This window comes from Opisthorchis viverrini (genome assembly GCF_000715545.1).
Source record: "Opisthorchis viverrini unplaced genomic scaffold opera_v5_20, whole genome shotgun sequence".
In the NCBI taxonomy this organism is placed as follows: Eukaryota; Metazoa; Platyhelminthes; class Trematoda; order Opisthorchiida; family Opisthorchiidae; genus Opisthorchis; species Opisthorchis viverrini.
The window spans coordinates 1,941,337-1,961,979 of NW_008751676.1; the positions used below are offsets into that span (position 1 = coordinate 1,941,337).

General features: G+C 45.8%; 1 protein-coding gene across 1 annotated transcript in view; it reads left to right on the forward strand.

Moving 5' to 3' along the window:
- Positions 1-1,346: 1,346 nt before the first annotated feature.
- The window catches only part of T265_01833 (hypothetical protein), a gene marked incomplete at both ends in the record, with an annotated part of 27,625 nt that continues 8,328 nt past the window's right edge, over positions 1,347-20,643 (forward strand). Inside the window, 5 exons of the mRNA XM_009165943.1 lie at positions 1,347-1,440; positions 1,624-2,192; positions 2,946-3,224; positions 15,437-15,474; positions 17,932-18,072. Of these exons, the coding sequence (XP_009164207.1) occupies positions 1,347-1,440; positions 1,624-2,192; positions 2,946-3,224; positions 15,437-15,474; positions 17,932-18,072 (1,121 nt within the window). The remainder of the gene's footprint in view (positions 1,441-1,623; positions 2,193-2,945; positions 3,225-15,436; positions 15,475-17,931; positions 18,073-20,643) is intronic.

A 20,643-nucleotide genomic window follows, 5' to 3' on the forward strand; every position in this document is an offset into this window, starting at 1 on the left:
TCTATTGGAAAGTAGAATTTACTACGGAATTTGTGAAATTGCTTTGTAGCATTCATTTACATTCGAGAGATAATCAATGAGTTCAAGAAAACGCGTTCAAGATATTCAGTTTTTATAAACAAGGTGGTTTTTTGCTTATTTTGCTTTCCTGTCCAATAGTCTGTAACTGTTCAGTTGGTGTTTTCTAATAAATAACTCCGTAGCGAAGGCCTTCTTCCTTTCACTGGTAAGTAACATCATGTCAGACGACTGGTAAGAAAGCGCGTTCATAGTTGGGGATGCCCAATATCAATTTAGAAGAATGCCTTGGCTTATTGGGGGAACCCTCCGGCGCCTAATGGTTCGTTTAACGAATAGACTTCAGAATGTTGCTGTGCACGGTGGTGATATCGCTGTATCTAGCGATTCGGGAAGCTGGCTTGCCGTTCAATAAACCGAAGGCACAACTCGCTCGAAGTTCGGTGACACTGCTCGGGCATAAAGTAGGTCAAGGAAAGGTTGGTCCACTGCCGAAAAAACTGGCGAAGATTCAGTAATGGGCAGTCCCGAATTCAAAATGGTCCTTATGGCAATTTTTCGGATGAGCAGTATACCCTAGCCTGTTTTTCAAGGATTTCGACACGATTGCTCTTCCGGTGTACGAATTTTTTCGTCAAAATAGGAATGAACAAGCAAAGCGCTCGAGGCCTTCGAACGTATCAAGGCGGAAATGCTGGATCAGTGACTCACCCTCAAATTGCCCAGGTTTGGGGAGATGTTTACTGTTGCAGCGGACGCTGGTGACCTGATCATCGGTTCTGAAGCAGAAGAATGGGATCATTGAATATGCTAGTCGTGTCCCTGACCAACACGAAGCAGTATTCAACCTCTGAGAAGGAATGCTTGGCGATCATCTGGGACCTGGATAAATGGAGGCTAAATTTTCTGGGACAAAGGTTTCACGTTGAGACCGATCACAAACTCATTGAGTGGACAAGAACCACCAGAGAGTCCCGCAAAAAGCTCGCGCGCTGGGCTCTCCGACCACAAGAATACGACTCCACGATCCGGCAAGTGCCGAGGAATGAGAACCATCTGACAGATAAGCTATCTAGACAAGAGGCCGGAAAAGTCCCCCTAAAATCATGGTCGGCGTCACTAGCCTCGTTATCGTACTGGATACACAGTATCCTGGCCGTCCAGGTTGGGGGTTGGAACATGTGACGACTTGTTCCGTAGAAATGGTAATGCATTTGCATTTCCCGCCAAACACCGACGCTTTTGAGACAAAGTCTTTGGTTGAGGCCCCTAATCGTCCTCCCGTCTAGGTGTGGGCGCCCTGACAGTATCCCAGCCCTAGCACAACCATGACATTAACGACTAACAATACTCTCATGCCACATCGGCCGTCGCGTGGTGCAATGAGCCGCGTCGCCTTACTTGCTGCATACAACAGGGCGGGTAAGCGACGCCTCCCTTCTTTCTCTTTCACACACTTTCTTCCCTGTCTCCCCACCCCATTAATAGCTCTCTTCTTGTAGGCCCAGCACTTAGGACCTGATGACTCCGTTCGTCATGCATCGGTTTTGCGTGCAGCATCTGCTCGTCACATTGCGCCGACATCCTAAGGTATCTCCAAATCAGTCCTCAAGCCTCGACGCCCAGTCTATCTGGCCGCTTTCAATGTCTGCACTCTGAAGCAAACAGGACAAAAAGCTGCTCTTGCACCCACACCGGAATCGCTTGGCATTGATGTCTGCTGTGTCTCAGAAACGACAATTCAAGATGCAAGCACAGTGATTGAGCTAACCGCCCCGTCAGTCTCCACTCGCTTCCGGGTGCGCACTTCTGGTGATCCAGAGGCTGCTGCGGCGGGATGTGCAGGGGTTGGTATTGTGCTAAGTCACCGGGTGGAAGTATCCTTACTTGACTGGATGCCTGTTGATAGTCGCCTCTGTGCGGTTCGTCTGGCAACGTCTGTGAAGGAGTCTCAGAAGCGGGAAGTTCATCGATGTCTGCTTATCGTGTCTGTCTACGCCCCAACTGACTTTAGCTCCGACTCCGTCAAAGGAAGGTTTTACGACGCCCTGAATGCCCCGCTACAGCGAGTGAGAAGCTCAGATATTGTGGTGGGTGGCGGAGATATGTATGCGCAAGTGGGCAGGCTTAGTGCATCTGAGACTCAATTGGGAGGTCGACATGGACTGGACTCGGTACGTACGGACAGTGGGAAACGATTGCTTCAGCCGTGTGCTGATCGCAGGCTGTTTTTATGCAGTACTAACTTCCGAAATAACCGAAGTCGTCTGGCTACTTGGTGTCCTCCAACAACAGGCCGGCTACAAACTCAAACCGACCACATTGCCACCAGTTACCGATAGCGCGGGTCCATAACTTACTGCCGGTCGTTTTGGAACACATTTGTGGACTCTGACCTCGCGCTCATCCAGGGTCGCTTCTCCCTACGTTCCCCTGGGGCTGCGCAAGGTGCGGACGAATCGCCTGGCAACTGAAAGACTGACAGATCCGGCTGTCAGACGAATTTACCAGACTGATCTTCAAGAGTCTCTTCCAAATTCTCCACCATCAGATTTGAAGGCATACTGGGACGAGATTGCCACCTCGTTGCATAGTGCAGGGAATTTTGCCTGTGGCACGACCCAACCAGGCGTACTCAAGCACTGGATGTCAGACCGAATGGTGGCACTGCTTAATCCTCGGAGAACTATCTCAGCCGGTCCCGAACACAACCCGGTGGGGGGAGTTATCAGACGTCAAGTGAAAGTGAGCATGCGAGCTGACCGTGAAGTGTGGTGGACACAGAAAGCCCAAGAAATGGAAGGGGCCCAGAAAGCCGGTTGATCCGTGCGACCGGTCCCCGGAAACCACCTGTGAGTGAAACCATGAAGCATCAGAATGGAACTACCATCTGGAATAAATACTTCGAACAACAAAAACTGTCGTAGCCAGCAGCCTCAACGCATCTAGAGCCCACAGATGAAGCAGAACCCTGGACGGTGAACGTGAAACCACCTGCGGCCCCGGAGGTTTACGGCTGCATATGTCCTCTCAAGCGCCACCGAGCTCCCGGTCCGGATGATCTCCCACCCGCATTGTTCAAAGACGGGGACGAAGTCCTCAGTCAGCGCTTGTCCGATCTGTTTGCTTGCATCTGGGAAAAGGAGTCTGTCCCAGACAACTGGGAAGCATCAGCGATAGTGCCCGTTTTCCAAAAGGGGCGCGTAGTGAGTGTGGTAACCACGGGGGGATCAGCTTGACCCCGGTCGTAACGAGACTGATGGCGTCAATTGTGCTTCGTCGCCTTACGGTGGCTCGTGAGATACTGACTCGAGAGCACTAAACGGGACTCCGGCCTGGTAGGGGTTGCGTTGACCAAATCTTCACACTCCGTCAGGTGCTGGAACAAAGTCATACGTATAAACGACCCACAATTCTAGTATTCCTGATTGTACGGGGTGTCGTAGAACCTGTAGGCGGAGAAGGCGCAAGTATTCTTGGACGAACTGACCAAAATCATCCCGTGCTTTGGTATGTACTTTGCACCTACAAAGTGTAAGGTCATGCTCGTGGACATGAAGTCACTGAACACACCACGTACAATCCAGGGAGAGGTACGGCAAGTTGTGGAGCGTTTTACCTATCTTGGAAGTTGTATTAGTTCTGATTGTCGTGTGACAGATGAGGTGAATGCACGAATCTGCAAGGTCAGGGTCTCGTTCGCTAATTTGAGACACCTATGGCTTAGCCCTGAATCTCAAGGAACGTGTGTATCAAGCTAAAGTGCGGGCTGTTTTTTGTATGGATGTGAGACTTGGCCTATTCGGGGAGAGGAACTGAGATGTCTTCAGGTGTTCGACAATCGTTGCCTCAGAACCATGGCTCCTGTGTGTTGGTGTCATCGAATCCGTAATGGGCAGTTGGAAAGCGTGTTTCCGGTTGTGCAAAGGGTACTTCCATTGAAGAATGTGTCCGGCACCAGAAGCTGCGTTGGTTGGGACATGTGTTGCGTATGCCGAATCATCGTTTGTCGAAGAGAGTGCTGTTTTCCATGCCCAATTCAGAGTGGCGTAAACTGTGATGTGGGTAACCCTTGACCTGGCAGAGGAGTATCAAGGAGATCACGAAACACTTGGGGGCTGTTGGTGCTACTCGCCTTCCAGGATGGGGACCACGTGATCCTCACTGTGCCTGGTTGGAGACACTACAAGATATGGCTGCCAACCGATGTCAGTGACGTTCTAGTTGTCGTTTCTATCCAGATTGTCTGAGTGAATGTTTGGAGGTTGGGCACCTCGGAATGATTGTGTTAAGCTAGCACTAAATCCCTTCCCCGTCCACCTTTATTCTTTTCTTTGCAGTAAGGCTTTCAAAAGAATCATGAATGTACTGAAGGAAAGCATCGCTGTTGTACGCTGTCGACGATAATGCTGATGAACCGGTCGATGGCGTTGTTAGCAAATCATGCGTCGATTCAGTCTGCCACAGATAAGTCGCGATTCATATCGATGTACGGTCGACATCCACACCTTCCACTTGGTCAGGATATCGAGCTGTGACCGGCAACATGCCCGTCTCCGACAGAGCTAGGATGGAAAACGAGGAGTGCTGGAGAAAACTTAACCGCCGCTCAGGATAGGGTCAGACAGAAAACAATATATAGATGAATACGACTATTCCCCATAGGCGCGAAGGCCAAATGGAAAGGTCATCATAATGCTGGAAGGAATGGACTTTGGTCACGCAAGTTGGGCAGTCGGCATATCCGTTTATCGTTACTGACTGTTAAGGGAACTTTTATACAGTTCAGGATGATTAAGGACCAGAAGGAGTAAGCGATAACCGGCTTCGAAAGTGGCACCATACGCAGTAAAAGGTGCCGAATAGACTAGTTGCTGAGGTTGACCCAACTGGGACGAACTGAACATTGGTAGCATGCGTGGGAACTCTTGAGGGCGGTATGTAACGCTCCATACTACTGTTGAAACACACCAATAGCATCTGGACATATTTCAAAGTGCCGTATCCGCATCGGATGGAAGGTTCGCCCGAAAAATATGGGACCGCCTTGCAGTGTTCATTACTATTTAATGTTCAAGAGCGTCCTGGAAAGTTCAAGATGGCTCTTGGGGATGTTCACCCTCCATACATTCTGTGCGGATGAGACTTTTACTTTCATGTCGATTTGTCTATAACCGCTTAGTTTAGATTGGTCAATAATCAACTCAACTCAACTCAACTCAACCAACATTTTCGGAAAAGTTTAGTAACAATCGGCAGATTTGCTATGACCAACTTCGCCCTCAATGGCGGTTTTCCTTTTGCTAGCCGGAGGAAATCCACTTACCAATACGACGGATTACAGCTTTTGCTAATTCACCATCCTTTCTCTGATCTGATGTAGCAAGTATGGCACTGCCTCCAAAAGAACTACTTTCCATGAACACCGATCCTGCGTGGTCCGAAAATTATTATCAGTGGGATTAATAGGTGTTCGCAGGAAGAGAAGGACCTGACCGATGAGACTACGAAGTGTTTGTTTCTGTATGCTTCTTTCTGGTGAACGACGATATTCTTGTATTAGAAGACGGATATTGGACAAATCGGTGTATTGATGGCCGTCAATCTCTGGCGTGTTGCGTCCTCAGTTGGATCAGACTTATTGCATGTGCTTGTTTGTGTTGCTGTAGGTTAGTCATTGAAGGTGACTTCGTGTATATCTGTCCCTTTCTGAGACGTCTCTTTTACCGTACAGATGCTCGGATAGCAATTTGGTGACTTGTGAAATTTTCGCATTGTCATAATTGAATTCCTAAAGTGTAATCCGTCATTTGCGATCCTATCGTCATACTGACCCAATAAGTACATAACTTGCAGTTTCTCGCATTAGAGCCAGACATCCACTGAGACATCTAAACATAAAAAGTGTAGTTGATTTGGGAAGGAGTTTGGCTCTCTGGAGCCTCAGCTACACAATGCTTTACCACACATAGATGGTTGATCATGTAACAAGTTGGGTAGTAGTTCCACACTTGACCTGGGGACCAAGCGGCCGCCGATTTCACTTATACTGCAATTGAACACACCTCTGTCAAGGTATTATGTGGTTTCTACAGTCGTTTTATGTTCGGTAGCTCACGGTTTTTTCTGACTCTGAGAATTCCTGTTCTGAAAATCCAGCAATTAATGTGCAGTTTTCCCTCATTACATTGCATTTCGCGTTGAAGAGGGGTATGTGCGTGAAGCTATCAACAGGACTGCACAGTTACTGGGACGTTCGCCTAAGATTATAACCAACCGGTTCATACGTTATCTCTGACGGTTTGTATAGGTTTATCGTCATGATCTGTTACATGAGACGAATGCTATTTGGCGCATTTTGTTAGTAGTCCCAGAAAAGATTAGCGAATGGTATATGATTTTCTCTTTTTTGGTTGTATCTCACCACTTTACGATCTAAATTACCTTATCTCTTACAGCTTGAAAATTCTTCTTACCTGTGCTTTGGCTTTGAATAGCTTCATTGTGGTATCCTTTTCTACTTCAATGACAATGAGCATCATAGGTAAGAGAAAGTTTGGTATTTGTACTCGCTTTTTGATTACTTCACGGTGTTGTTGCAATGTAAATTCTTATATGGTTCATATGCCAAGTTTATTAGCTTGTACTTTGCTTGTTTGACATCCGGACGAGGGCTTTTTAGGTGCACCGACTTTCCATAGGCCACGACAGATACGTCGAGTTTAGTGCAGCTTTGTTTTGTATTTGCCTCTTGTGTTACGTGCTCACTACATGCCAGAAAATGGTGCGTCGGACAAATCCATTGTAGATGGTGCGCTGTGTATTGTCCGCTCGCCGTTTAAAGATCATACTTGCTGAACACCAGTAGTAATTCCTCGCATAAGCATAACATAACTACTCAAATGGTTGCTGAAAACTCTCCGACAGTCCACGACCGGTGTATGTTACCTCTGTGCAATATATTGCGATGTGTCGAATATAGTAACAAGAGAAAATGAGGGACCTGGTGTAGCACATTCAGTTGATTACTAACGTCACGGGCTAAAGGTTCAGCTGGGTTTCAGGTGCGTCTCCTGCGTTGAAAACCAAATGGGTATGCAGATGGGTGTATTTGTCGAAAAATGAATGGTAGCTGCTACCATACGGATAAAGCATATTTTCGGACGAATTGATCACTTGGTTTGCGTTATTCTATGCGATTTTGTGTCCATGGTGGTTCAGTAATTCTACTGCAACTAGATGCATACCATGTAGTCCATGCGCATTTAACGTATGCTCATTCAGGCCCTTCCCAACAAATTTGCAAAGGTGATTATTTTTCAGTTACTGCGTCAAAAATGGTGGTTTCTTATGTTCCTCACGTCTTGCATTTGCTGTCATTTGTGCATGTACCAGTGAAGAAAAAACATAAACCTCAGAATTTCGGCCGGTCCAATTACAAATCCAAGAATGAAGCCATTTTCCCTCTGGTTTTAACCGTCTTCCTACTCCGTTTTGACTGAAGCTTCTATATGCATTTTCGTGACCCGCGTTCCACTACCTTTCAAAAGCGTTTAGATAGCTCTAACAGAACCATATTTCTATTCTTCTGAGTGAACATCTCTTTCGTCTGTAGTGGACCGCAAGTTTCTGGACGACTGAAATCTTCAAATATACATCTCTCGGGTGCTGTATCATGGAGTAAGCAGCAAATTAAATCGAGATAGATGTCTATAGAGGAAAATTCTGGTAGCTCAGGTGGCGTAGATGGTTGTTGGCTTGTTCGCTGTGCTGGGCAATTTGATTGCAAACGTTTCATCACCAATCGAGATGACATCAGTGCGTTATTGGGGAGCGTGGTGGTGTGTAGCGGCGGGTTAGTGGTTGTGGTGGTTGAGATGGATGTCTGAAACACTGCATGATAACAGAGTGCGCTGAATAATTTGTTTGTCTGCGTATGAGCAGTATGTTATGTCTGGGCCACAACGCAACGTATTATCTCGAATATCGTACCAACTGAAACATTAGGCGACTTTTTGCGGCAGATCCAGTTGAATCGGAAACAAACGGGTGATTTGATTCAATTCAGTTACGTTTCCTATCAAAGCCAAGTTCGTTTGCACATAGGAGTGTTTGTCATAATTTGCTTTTGTTTTTTCCTTGTTGCCAGCATGTTCAGCTGCATTGGATTCCGAAGATCAGGATAATTTGGCTTTTAAACTATCTCAGCTACTGAGTAATAAGTAGTCTGATTCTGGAATGAAACGGGTCGTGCTGGATTGGTTGCTCTTTAGGTTCACGCACGAATTACGTGCACTTATACTCCTCTATGGGCATGTAGCAGGAGTGTCAAGTCGTTGCATCGCGACTTGTTCAGCTGGCCGTAGAAATCGCGACTCATCAAACAATTCCACAGATTGTCCCACTTTTTGCCCTTGTGCGACTTTAGTGAACATGTTAGACAGTCACAACTCTACCACTCTACCTACCTCACACTTTCGGAATCCATGTATTTAGACTTATTCAACCGAATCCAGAGATATGAATGTGAATTTGCTAACTGTTGCACACGGACGGCAAGCCGATCTAATATCTGCCCTGAAATTACACTTTTATACGCCGCGCACATAACGAGTTCCCTGGAGTTTTGGAAGCTGGGCATCGAACAACCCCCACTGACATGAACTGAGAGTGTGTTCCTGTTGATATGCTCACTCTTACCAGAAATATGCGCAGTTGGACGCTCTAAGTCTGGAGGTTCACCTATCTTAACGAAAAAACTTTGTGGATGGAAAACTATTCTTAATGTGGAGGAATCCCACAGGTTTGGGTGCCCGTACAGTATGCCACACAGACAAACTGCCTCTTAGAGAAGAGATTTTCATTAATCTCCACGGCGGTAAAGAGTGCCAGTCTGTTTGGATAGTAAAGTTAGACAGTTGGATTTGTCTTATACAGCAAGTCAGCCAGTCGCTTAGTTCTCATCATTGGGCCCAACCGAGTGCTGTCGACCCGAGGTTAATATTCCATCATTTTATTGTGCAACAGACTTTCTGAACTCCATGTATGAGGGGCCGACTGCAGGCTTGATCAGTGCAGAGTAGAAGTTTTGTGTTGCGACCGTATCACTTCTCTCAGATGCCTAATAGCTTTAACTGACAGATCTGAGTTCATGTAGTGTCGTGTAGCCGAGTCATTCGTCAAATCATATTTGGCACGATGAACCCCAGGACCTACTCGATGAAATATTAAACAATTTGTTGTGTGTCGAGTAGTATGCGGTACTAATCAGTTGAGAGCCAAGGGTCGATTCACGTGGTTGCCATATGAATCTACTGCGCGCGCAGCTTTGATTGGCCTGTTGACCTTGATCCCAGACTCCATTTTACCCTTGGTTGGCTAGTCACAAAAGATACGACTTTACCGTACTGTGACGGTTTGTACACCTTTGTGACTGGAGGCACTCTGTGATATTTGCCTTGTCTGCCATAACATGTTGGTCAATATTCAGACTAATACGGACCCGCAGTCTTCCAGGTTGGGAGTTGGAACAATTATGGCCTCATGGAATTTTTTAATTGTCACGCTCTTCGAGCTGATTTCGGCCCGGAACCCCTAAAGTATGGCGGTATTTTCATAAAAGTCACACCAACCACTGCCGCCCTGCACTAAGGCATTTAAACCGAAGATTTTGTTGGAGGGTACCAATCGTCCTCCTGTCTAGGTGTGGGCCAATGACAGTGTCTCAACCGGTATACAACCATGAATACCCATAAGTTCACGTTGGACATCGCATGGTGTCATCAGCCCAGTCGCCTATCTGCATACATCAGAGTGGGTACCCGAAAGCAGGTTAATGCCAATACCACCCATCGTCCATGAATATTATCTCAGCACCCCATTTATTCCATTTAATGGTCATTCTGCAAATTCGGGCAGTGAGAACGTCGTTCTTACATATTTAGAAATGATCAGTGATTCACGTCTACCACTTCCTGTCCACTTCTCTGACATCATTTCCCTGTTTTTTAATCCTAATCTTCGGGTTGAAGCGAATCAACCAACATGCTATTCTTTATCGGTAGATATATGTTAGGCAGAATTCCACACGGATCCCTCTTTACGTACCAACTGAAACATGAGGCGACTTTTTGCGGCAGATCCAGTTGAATCGGAAACAAACGGGTGATTCAGTTCAATTCAGTTACGTTTCCTATCAAAGCCAAGTTCGTTTGCACATAGGAGTGTTTGTCATAATTTGCTTTTGTTTTTTCCTTGTTGCCAGCATGTTCAGCTGCATTGGATTCCGAAGATCAGGATAATTTGGCTTTTAAACTATCTCAGCTACTGAGTAATAAGTAGTCTGATTCTGGAATGAAACGGGTCGTGCTGGATTGGTTGCTCTTTAGGTTCACGCACGAATTACGTGCACTTATACTCCTCTATGGGCATGTAGCAGGAGTGTCAAGTCGTTGCATCGCGACTTGTTCAGCTGGCCGTAGAAATCGCGACTCATCAAACAATTCCACAGATTGTCCCACTTTTTGCCCTTGTGCGACTTTAGTGAACATGTTAGACAGTCACAACTCTACCACTCTACCTACCTCACACTTTCGGAATCCATGTATTTAGACTTATTCAACCGAATCCAGAGATATGAATGTGAATTTGCTAACTGTTGCACACGGACGGCAAGCCGATCTAATATCTGCCCTGAAATTACACTTTTATACGCCGCGCACATAACGAGTTCCCTGGAGTTTTGGAAGCTGGGCATCGAACAACCCCCACTGACATGAACTGAGAGTGTGTTCCTGTTGATATGCTCACTCTTACCAGAAATATGCGCAGTTGGACGCTCTAAGTCTGGAGGTTCACCTATCTTAACGAAAAAACTTTGTGGATGGAAAACTATTCTTAATGTGGAGGAATCCCACAGGTTTGGGTGCCCGTACAGTATGCCACACAGACAAACTGCCTCTTAGAGAAGAGATTTTCATTAATCTCCACGGCGGTAAAGAGTGCCAGTCTGTTTGGATAGTAAAGTTAGACAGTTGGATTTGTCTTATACAGCAAGTCAGCCAGTCGCTTAGTTCTCATCATTGGGCCCAACCGAGTGCTGTCGACCCGAGGTTAATATTCCATCATTTTATTGTGCAACAGACTTTCTGAACTCCATGTATGAGGGGCCGACTGCAGGCTTGATCAGTGCAGAGTAGAAGTTTTGTGTTGCGACCGTATCACTTCTCTCAGATGCCTAATAGCTTTAACTGACAGATCTGAGTTCATGTAGTGTCGTGTAGCCGAGTCATTCGTCAAATCATATTTGGCACGATGAACCCCAGGACCTACTCGATGAAATATTAAACAATTTGTTGTGTGTCGAGTAGTATGCGGTACTAATCAGTTGAGAGCCAAGGGTCGATTCACGTGGTTGCCATATGAATCTACTGCGCGCGCAGCTTTGATTGGCCTGTTGACCTTGATCCCAGACTCCATTTTACCCTTGGTTGGCTAGTCACAAAAGATACGACTTTACCGTACTGTGACGGTTTGTACACCTTTGTGACTGGAGGCACTCTGTGATATTTGCCTTGTCTGCCATAACATGTTGGTCAATATTCAGACTAATACGGACCCGCAGTCTTCCAGGTTGGGAGTTGGAACAATTATGGCCTCATGGAATTTTTTAATTGTCACGCTCTTCGAGCTGATTTCGGCCCGGAACCCCTAAAGTATGGCGGTATTTTCATAAAAGTCACACCAACCACTGCCGCCCTGCACTAAGGCATTTAAACCGAAGATTTTGTTGGAGGGTACCAATCGTCCTCCTGTCTAGGTGTGGGCCAATGACAGTGTCTCAACCGGTATACAACCATGAATACCCATAAGTTCACGTTGGACATCGCATGGTGTCATCAGCCCAGTCGCCTATCTGCATACATCAGAGTGGGTACCCGAAAGCAGGTTAATGCCAATACCACCCATCGTCCATGAATATTATCTCAGCACCCCATTTATTCCATTTAATGGTCATTCTGCAAATTCGGGCAGTGAGAACGTCGTTCTTACATATTTAGAAATGATCAGTGATTCACGTCTACCACTTCCTGTCCACTTCTCTGACATCATTTCCCTGTTTTTTAATCCTAATCTTCGGGTTGAAGCGAATCAACCAACATGCTATTCTTTATCGGTAGATATATACCACTTCCCACTTCTCTGACATCATTTCCCTGTTTTTTAATCCTAATCTTCGGGTTGAAGCGAATCAACCAACATGCTATTCTTTATCTATCGGTATATGTTAGGCAGAATTCCACACGGATCCCTCTTTACCACGTCTTTAGGCGCTGCTACGGCCGGTAAGCCTGACCCGCACGAGATTGGCCAAGAATTCGGGACACTTGCCGGTCCGGCATCAAGGCGAGATCTGATTGGTCAGAAATCTGGACCCAACAGCCAATCGTGACCCAGTATTGACCAAATGCCGGTTGCCAATGGCGCATCCAGAACGCGTCAGAACTTCCAGAAAGTTATAACCGCTTACGCTGTATATACGAAGCGTTGTACAACTGTTCTTGGCTTCTTTTTGGGCATTAATAGACCCTGTGCACCTTTGGTGGTTGTTTGTGACGTGAACGCTAGCTTGGGAGGCTCAGACCGAGAACTAAGCTGAGGAAAATACCGTTACTGCAATACATAATACATTTCCCAAACTCGACCACAAAGTCCTTGTATGGTCATCATCATCTTTGAGAGCACAGCATCAGTGTTCAAAATTGATGCTTCGCTGCCCTACAGGCATAATTTATTTGAGCCTCACTGAAAGGGAAAAAATGGATGGGGAAAGAACCATCGTAGGAGCCATGGTTGTACGCGGGCTGGGATATTACCGGGGCACCCAGACCTAAACGGTAGGACGATTGGGGTCCCCAATCAAAATCTTTGGACCAAAAGCCTAACCACAAGGCTTGGCAATAAGTGCCACTGAACTGCATTTCTAAAGTCACCAAACAAACCTCACCCACCAAACAACACTGTGGTGTTTTCAACAAGTGTTCGGTCAATGCATCTGATGGTGTCTTGCTCCAACAGGACTCCAAGATATCTCATCTCTCAGCTGTCGGTCGTTTTTTTCCACAGGCCTATAGTTTTTACTGCAAGTCATTATCCTTCCCCTTTCCTTTCTCTACTGGAGCTTTCTTCCGTACCCCTATGGCTTTTAGGTATGTTGCTGTTAGATGATGATGGCTAGAGAAGCGAATCTTTTTATTTGCGTCTGTACAAAAATTTATGACGGTTACAGTTAACGTCGTGGTGTTTCAGGGAAACCCGAAAACGTACTGGTACATTATCTCCGATGGTCAACTGAGTACCTTAGAATGGTCCAAACGGTAGTAACCCACAGCGTCAATGACAATGAGATCTCTGCCCATCATCTCTTTGAGTGTTACTTGTACAGTCGCCAGTACAACTCAATCGGCTACGAGTGTACACACCGTAATGCCAATTTTCTTTTTGACGGCGTTTGTACTAATCCGTTGGAGGGTACCAATCGTCCTCCTGTCTAGGTGTGGGCCAATGACAGTGTCTCAACCGGTATACAACCATGAATACCCATAAGTTCACGTTGGACATCGCATGGTGTCATCAGCCCAGTCGCCTATCTGCATACATCAGAGTGGGTACCCGAAAGCAGGTTAATGCCAATACCACCCATCGTCCATGAATATTATCTCAGCACCCCATTTATTCCATTTAATGGTCATTCTGCAAATTCGGGCAGTGAGAACGTCGTTCTTACATATTTAGAAATGATCAGTGATTCACGTCTACCACTTCCTGTCCACTTCTCTGACATCATTTCCCTGTTTTTTAATCCTAATCTTCGGGTTGAAGCGAATCAACCAACATGCTATTCTTTATCGGTAGATATATGTTAGGCAGAATTCCACACGGATCCCTCTTTACCACGTCTTTAGGCGCTGCTACGGCCGGTAAGCCTGACCCGCACGAGATTGGCCAAGAATTCGGGACACTTGCCGGTCCGGCATCAAGGCGAGATCTGATTGGTCAGAAATCTGGACCCAACAGCCAATCGTGACCCAGTATTGACCAAATGCCGGTTGCCAATGGCGCATCCAGAACGCGTCAGAACTTCCAGAAAGTTATAACCGCTTACGCTGTATATACGAAGCGTTGTACAACTGTTCTTGGCTTCTTTTTGGGCATTAATAGACCCTGTGCACCTTTGGTGGTTGTTTGTGACGTGAACGCTAGCTTGGGAGGCTCAGACCGAGAACTAAGCTGAGGAAAATACCGTTACTGCAATACATAATACATTTCCCAAACTCGACCACAAAGTCCTTGTATGGTCATCATCATCTTTGAGAGCACAGCATCAGTGTTCAAAATTGATGCTTCGCTGCCCTACAGGCATAATTTATTTGAGCCTCACTGAAAGGGAAAAAATGGATGGGGAAAGAACCATCGTAGGAGCCATGGTTGTACGCGGGCTGGGATATTACCGGGGCACCCAGACCTAAACGGTAGGACGATTGGGGTCCCCAATCAAAATCTTTGGACCAAAAGCCTAACCACAAGGCTTGGCAATAAGTGCCACTGAACTGCATTTCTAAAGTCACCAAACAAACCTCACCCACCAAACAACACTGTGGTGTTTTCAACAAGTGTTCGGTCAATGCATCTGATGGTGTCTTGCTCCAACAGGACTCCAAGATATCTCATCTCTCAGCTGTCGGTCGTTTTTTTCCACAGGCCTATAGTTTTTACTGCAAGTCATTATCCTTCCCCTTTCCTTTCTCTACTGGAGCTTTCTTCCGTACCCCTATGGCTTTTAGGTATGTTGCTGTTAGATGATGATGGCTAGAGAAGCGAATCTTTTTATTTGCGTCTGTACAAAAATTTATGACGGTTACAGTTAACGTCGTGGTGTTTCAGGGAAACCCGAAAACGTACTGGTACATTATCTCCGATGGTCAACTGAGTACCTTAGAATGGTCCAAACGGTAGTAACCCACAGCGTCAATGACAATGAGATCTCTGCCCATCATCTCTTTGAGTGTTACTTGTACAGTCGCCAGTACAACTCAATCGGCTACGAGTGTACACACCGTAATGCCAATTTTCTTTTTGACGGCGTTTGTACTAATCCGTTTTGTTCCTCGTCTGGTCGTTATTCTCTAGTGTCTATGCATACGACTTACCTGAATGGAACGTTCACCTGACTGTTGAATCTCGAGACTCATGGAAGACCATTATATGTACATTTTTGTGGAGCAGCTGAGACTTTAACCTCGAAGCACTTTTTCTGCCTCGTTATTTCAGGATCAGAGATAGGATGTACGAGTCATTCGGATCCCTGGCTGGACCCATCAGTTTACGTATAGGCTGACGCTCTTGCCTTCTATTGCAGGTATACTTTCGGCAAGTCTTTCTTGTGGAATCGGCGACGTGAGTTTTCTAAGTATGACCGCGTTTTTTCATAGGTGAGTCATCTTGAGCGTTATTTTGTTCACGTACTGTTGACTTAATTCACCTGTCAGCTTGGTTTCAGCCAGTGTCCGCTTTAGGGTTTGACAAACAACCTCTAGTTTTCATACGCTAACTGAACCTTTCTCCTATGCTACTATTGACGCATTTCGGTAGGTGGAACTGGAAGTCTCAAACCACTTTGGTCCATGGAAGTAGAACATTGTCTATATGATCTCGGTTGGGAGGCAAAATGAGCCATTTGGCATTGTGCAGAAATAGACAGGATTACTTGCCTGATACATCATCCTACTATGAGCTGCTGAACACTGGCTTATTTCGCACAGTCCACACTTGCGATACCCTCACAAAAACGGTTGTGAAATGGGTGTGGCGAAGTTGGTTAGTTAGACCAACCGGGGATAAATTAAATTACCATGGACAGCGCAACACCTGTGTTCAACATCGATGTTTCGCTGTTTTAAAGAAAAGGATACCAGTGGATGAGGAAGGGACCTTATTCTAGCCCACTACAATCATTCTGAAGTGTCTATACCTCCATACATACACTGGTGACTACGGTGACTACATCCTGTAAAGCGAGTCTCGCTGACAGTACCAGGACTTTTCATGGTCGCTTTCATACCTCTTTGTCATGTCAAAGGTTGACCACCTCTTCTTTCACCACTCTGAATTGGGCACGGAAAACAGCACCCTTTTCTATAAACGATGGTTCTACATGAACAGATCATACCATCAGAGCTTACGATGCCGAACGAACTCTTCGGCTGAAGTACCCGTTGCATAATTGACCATTTGTTTTCTGGTTGCCTGGTGAGGGATATGTTGGCACAAGCTTGCGTGAGCCATGGTTTTGACATAACGAAAGACTTCTGTGTTTGACTGCTTGCGCTGATCACGTCTTACAAACATACAGTACATACCGAAGCTTGGAGATATACCGCTTTGCCGCCATATATTCCTCAAATAAGCAAACGATATCCGAACCTTAGAGATTCATGCATTGACTGCATTTCTCACACTACAATCGGAAGTTCAGCAACTTCCAAGATACGTGAAGCGCTGCACAACCTCGAGTGCCTCTGATTGGATTGGCATGTTGTATTGAAATGTTCAGTCACTGTGTGTTCAGCAATATGACCTTACTTTTTATGGGTACTAACCACGTAGCAAAGGACGGAATGACTTCTGTCAGTTCATCCAAAAACAATTGCATCCTTTTTTTCCAAGAGGAGAATGATGTCGCCTGCATATTCCAAATCGACGAGGCTTTTGTTATCAGTCGTCTGAACACGAAGGCATTGACGGCCTTCCAGCGTTTATTTATTTGTCGATCGCCACATCGTCAGTAACTGATGGCGATGTGATCTTTTTGAGAAAACCAGAAGCTTTGTCTAGTTATCGAAAACCAAATGGAAGACTTATGTGACGTTCATCTTGCTGTACAGAGTTCGGTTGTAAGTAACAGGGTAAGCACAAGTAGAAGGTTTTAGTTGTTGGTAATATAAAATTTGCGAGGTAAGCCTAAAAACGACGCTTCCGGTCTCAAAAGGAAACCAAAAAAGCGACGATACTGGGCATCACCTCTTTTTTAAACACACTCATGGCCCTTCTAGGATCTAGTTGGTTCAGCCCACCCGACGTCTCGTAGGTGATTCTTGTTCATTACTGGATTGAACCATGGCACAAGATATCTTTTAGTTCGGTCGGGACTGGATTCGGGAAGTCTTATAGTTTACACTGCGCAACGGATTCTTCCTGAATTTTTATCCTGCGGAGTTGTTTTCCGGATTAGGGAGTGCTAGTCGTTAGTTCAAAAGATTCACAGAACTATTAGGTCAAGATGAGCGTTTGTAATCCGCTGAGTACTAAATTTTGTTAGAGTTCCCTACACGTTATATCTTTGGATGGAGTCGGATGATCGAATCAGGCAACAGCTGGGTAAACCAAGAATAGTATTCAAAATAAAAATTCACCAGCTACGCAAACTGACCGGCTGATACGTAGTCCAGAGGTAACAGTCTGTGTCGTGTTTCCAGCTCCTGGCACCCAATTGATAGGCCCCGGTTGAGGGGAAAATGCTCGTTTGAATGTGCTTTTTGGAATCTAACTACAAATTTATTTGAACGACCCGGAGTTTTCTTATTGATTCGTGCGTAGCAATCTGATTGTGGTATGCAATGCGGTATGCGATCGAAAGCGTTCTAACGAGTCCTTCTCAAGAAGTTTAGATCTCACAGGAAGTCCTCACGCAGGTTCTGGAACAACACTTCCATATTTTGGGTGCTATCCCTGTTTTTTGGTGAGATTATCTCTTTCAACATCTCTGGAATCCCTCTCTCAGACGTTATATTTGGTTTATTTCTCCAGTGTTTTGTAAAATAACCAAACGGGTCACTATTTTTGTTCACCCTGCAGGAATTGTGTGTCTGCTTGGTCTTCGGGGACCGGAGCTGCCGGCCTGATTGGCGCTCTGTCTTACGCTGCTCTTACATCTGTTCTGTCTCCTGAGACAACACTACTTCTGGTTACCATGGTTCCAGTCTCACTGCTTTTGGTGTAAGTGATACTCTTTCCACTTTGGACTTCTTGTTGTCGTTTTTACATTCGTTACCATGGTAGCATAGTTTTTGATACAAGTCTTAGCCACCTGTTATTATGTGGTATTCATCGAAATATTGCGTCCCACTTTGCTTCTCCTTTTCTACGCATGTCCCTCTCGGCACCTGCACGGTAGATTGGTTCACTGTAGTGGAATATAAACCTGTATTGACGTGATACACTAATCCTAAGGTTGCTGCAAACAGCCCACGATGGGTTTCACCCTTCTTAGGGTTCATCAGGTAGATTCAGTCCCCAATTTTCCGTAAACCTTATGTTCTAGTTCTACTTGGACTAAAATTGCACGATCTTTGACTATACACTTAGCTGCACACTACTTTGGTTTTGACGGGAGGCTCGCCTAGAATCCAACTGAGTCTCTGTTTCAGGATGTCTTAGTTACTGCACCAGGCCGACTCATGTTGCAGTTGGTGCTGCGATATCTCGGATATCGTACCAACAGAAACATGAGGCGACCTAGTGCAGCACATTCAGTTGATCACCAACGTTATGGGCTAAAGATTCAGCTGGGTTTCAGGTGCGTTGAAAACCAAATGGGTATGCAGATGGGTGTATTTGTCGAAAAATGAATGGTAGCTGCCACCATACGGATAAAGCATATTTTCGGACGAATTGATCACTTGGTTTGCGTTATTCTATGCGATTTTGTGTCCATGGTGGTTCAGCAATTCTACTGCAACTAGATGCATACCATGTAGTCCATGCCCACTTAGCGTGTGCTCATTCAAGTCCCCCCACTAGCTTCCCAGCCAGGTTACGTCGATACTGCTGAACTGTTGAAACTCGTCAAATTCGCTTAGCGGAGTCGCTTTGCTTTGGCACGCGTAATGCTGACGGAAAGTGGAGTGATAACGACGCTACACAGTGGCGTGACTTAGAAGAAACGGAAATCTTTGAGGCTTTTCATCTGTACCTGATAGCCACATGATCCAACTGAGTCCATAACTTGCTTGAGATTGATTGCTTTCACGTAATTCGGTTTGAGCCAACTTACATTATTTATGGCGTCGGAGCCGAATTTCGCTGAAGTGCCATACATACGAGGCAACTGTAAGAACGGTTATGCTCTATGGGCTGGCCGCTCCGATCAGAGGACCTAAGCATCTTCGAGTGTTTGATCACTGGTGTCTCCAAGAGAAAAGTGGCTACTGCTGTTCCGCTACGAAGTGGTTCGTAAGCTGGTATTTGGTAGTAAAAATACCTGGTAGTGAAGGACTTGGTAGGAAATCCAAATCTCTAGAGCAGCGAAGTTAACTCGCCTGGTTGGGGTGGTTAGGGGTACCACCAGCCACCATCTACCGAAGAAATCGTTGCTTTATATTCGGAATGATTGTTGGCGAAAGATTCACGGGTGATGAACCATGACATGGTAACGTGAAATGAAAGCGCCTACTATCAAGCTAAGTGCTTTTTGGTACCTTCACGCTTTCCTGGGCTGGCTCGCAGCTTGTCGGAAACCCTACAGGATATGGCACCAAACCCTCCCCGGTGGGGCGCATCCTGTCACTTTTTAGCCGGAGTGCCCTGCTAAAATTTGCCTATCGTTGTGCGCTGGATTGACGTCGGGTGAGGTTCGCAAAGGACGATGAGTGGTGCCTTACTGATGCAATGCTCAATTGTGTCTACTGTAATGGTCATCATTGTTTATCCTTAAGGGCATGGGACTTATTCGCACTAGCCCCCTACCCTTCCCTTTTCACTTTTCTATGAATTTCTTCCTTCATGGTTAGTTAGGCACCAGCATGTCTGGTGTACTGCTGCCAATAGTGATGACGTATAGGTTGTTTCCAGCAATCGGCTGGGGCGCGTTGAATTACGTGCAAAAATCCCAAATGCCAAATCGTTCAAATTAAGGTTTATCAACAAGTGCGGTGCTTGGAAAACAGTAACACGATAATAAAACTTTACAAACCTCGAATCGTGGACTTGCGCCGGCTCCTACACATCGGTTTAGAAACTGCTTATTCCTAACCCCAAAGTCCACATGAACTCGAGACAAGGTGGCCACAAGATAACGAACACCGGGTTTTGATTTAAACAACACGTGCGACGATGTAGTTAGAGCGGTTTACTTTCAGGCCAAAGACGGGAAAGCCGGTGTAGCCGCGAAACCGAAACAGCAAAACGGGGAATCAAGTTGTACACGATAAGGATAGGAGGGAAGAGTCAGCATGATGATGATGCCTTTTGGTGTCCACAAACAAGTTTATTTTGTTCTTGTAGTACAGCTGCAGGATTTCGTGCAACAAAATCGTCCCCCCTCCTCATTGTACACGAGATAGGAGGGAAGAGTCAGCATGATGATGATGCCTTTTGGTGTCCACAAACAAGTTTATTTTGTTCTTGTAGTACAGCTGGCTGCATTCGTGCAACAAAATCGTCCCCCCTCCTCAATCATCATCATCATCATCGATAGCATGACATCAGTGTTCAACACCGATGCTTCACTGCCGTACAGCCATGACTTATTTGAAAGCCTTATTGTAAAGAAAAGAATAAAGGTGGATG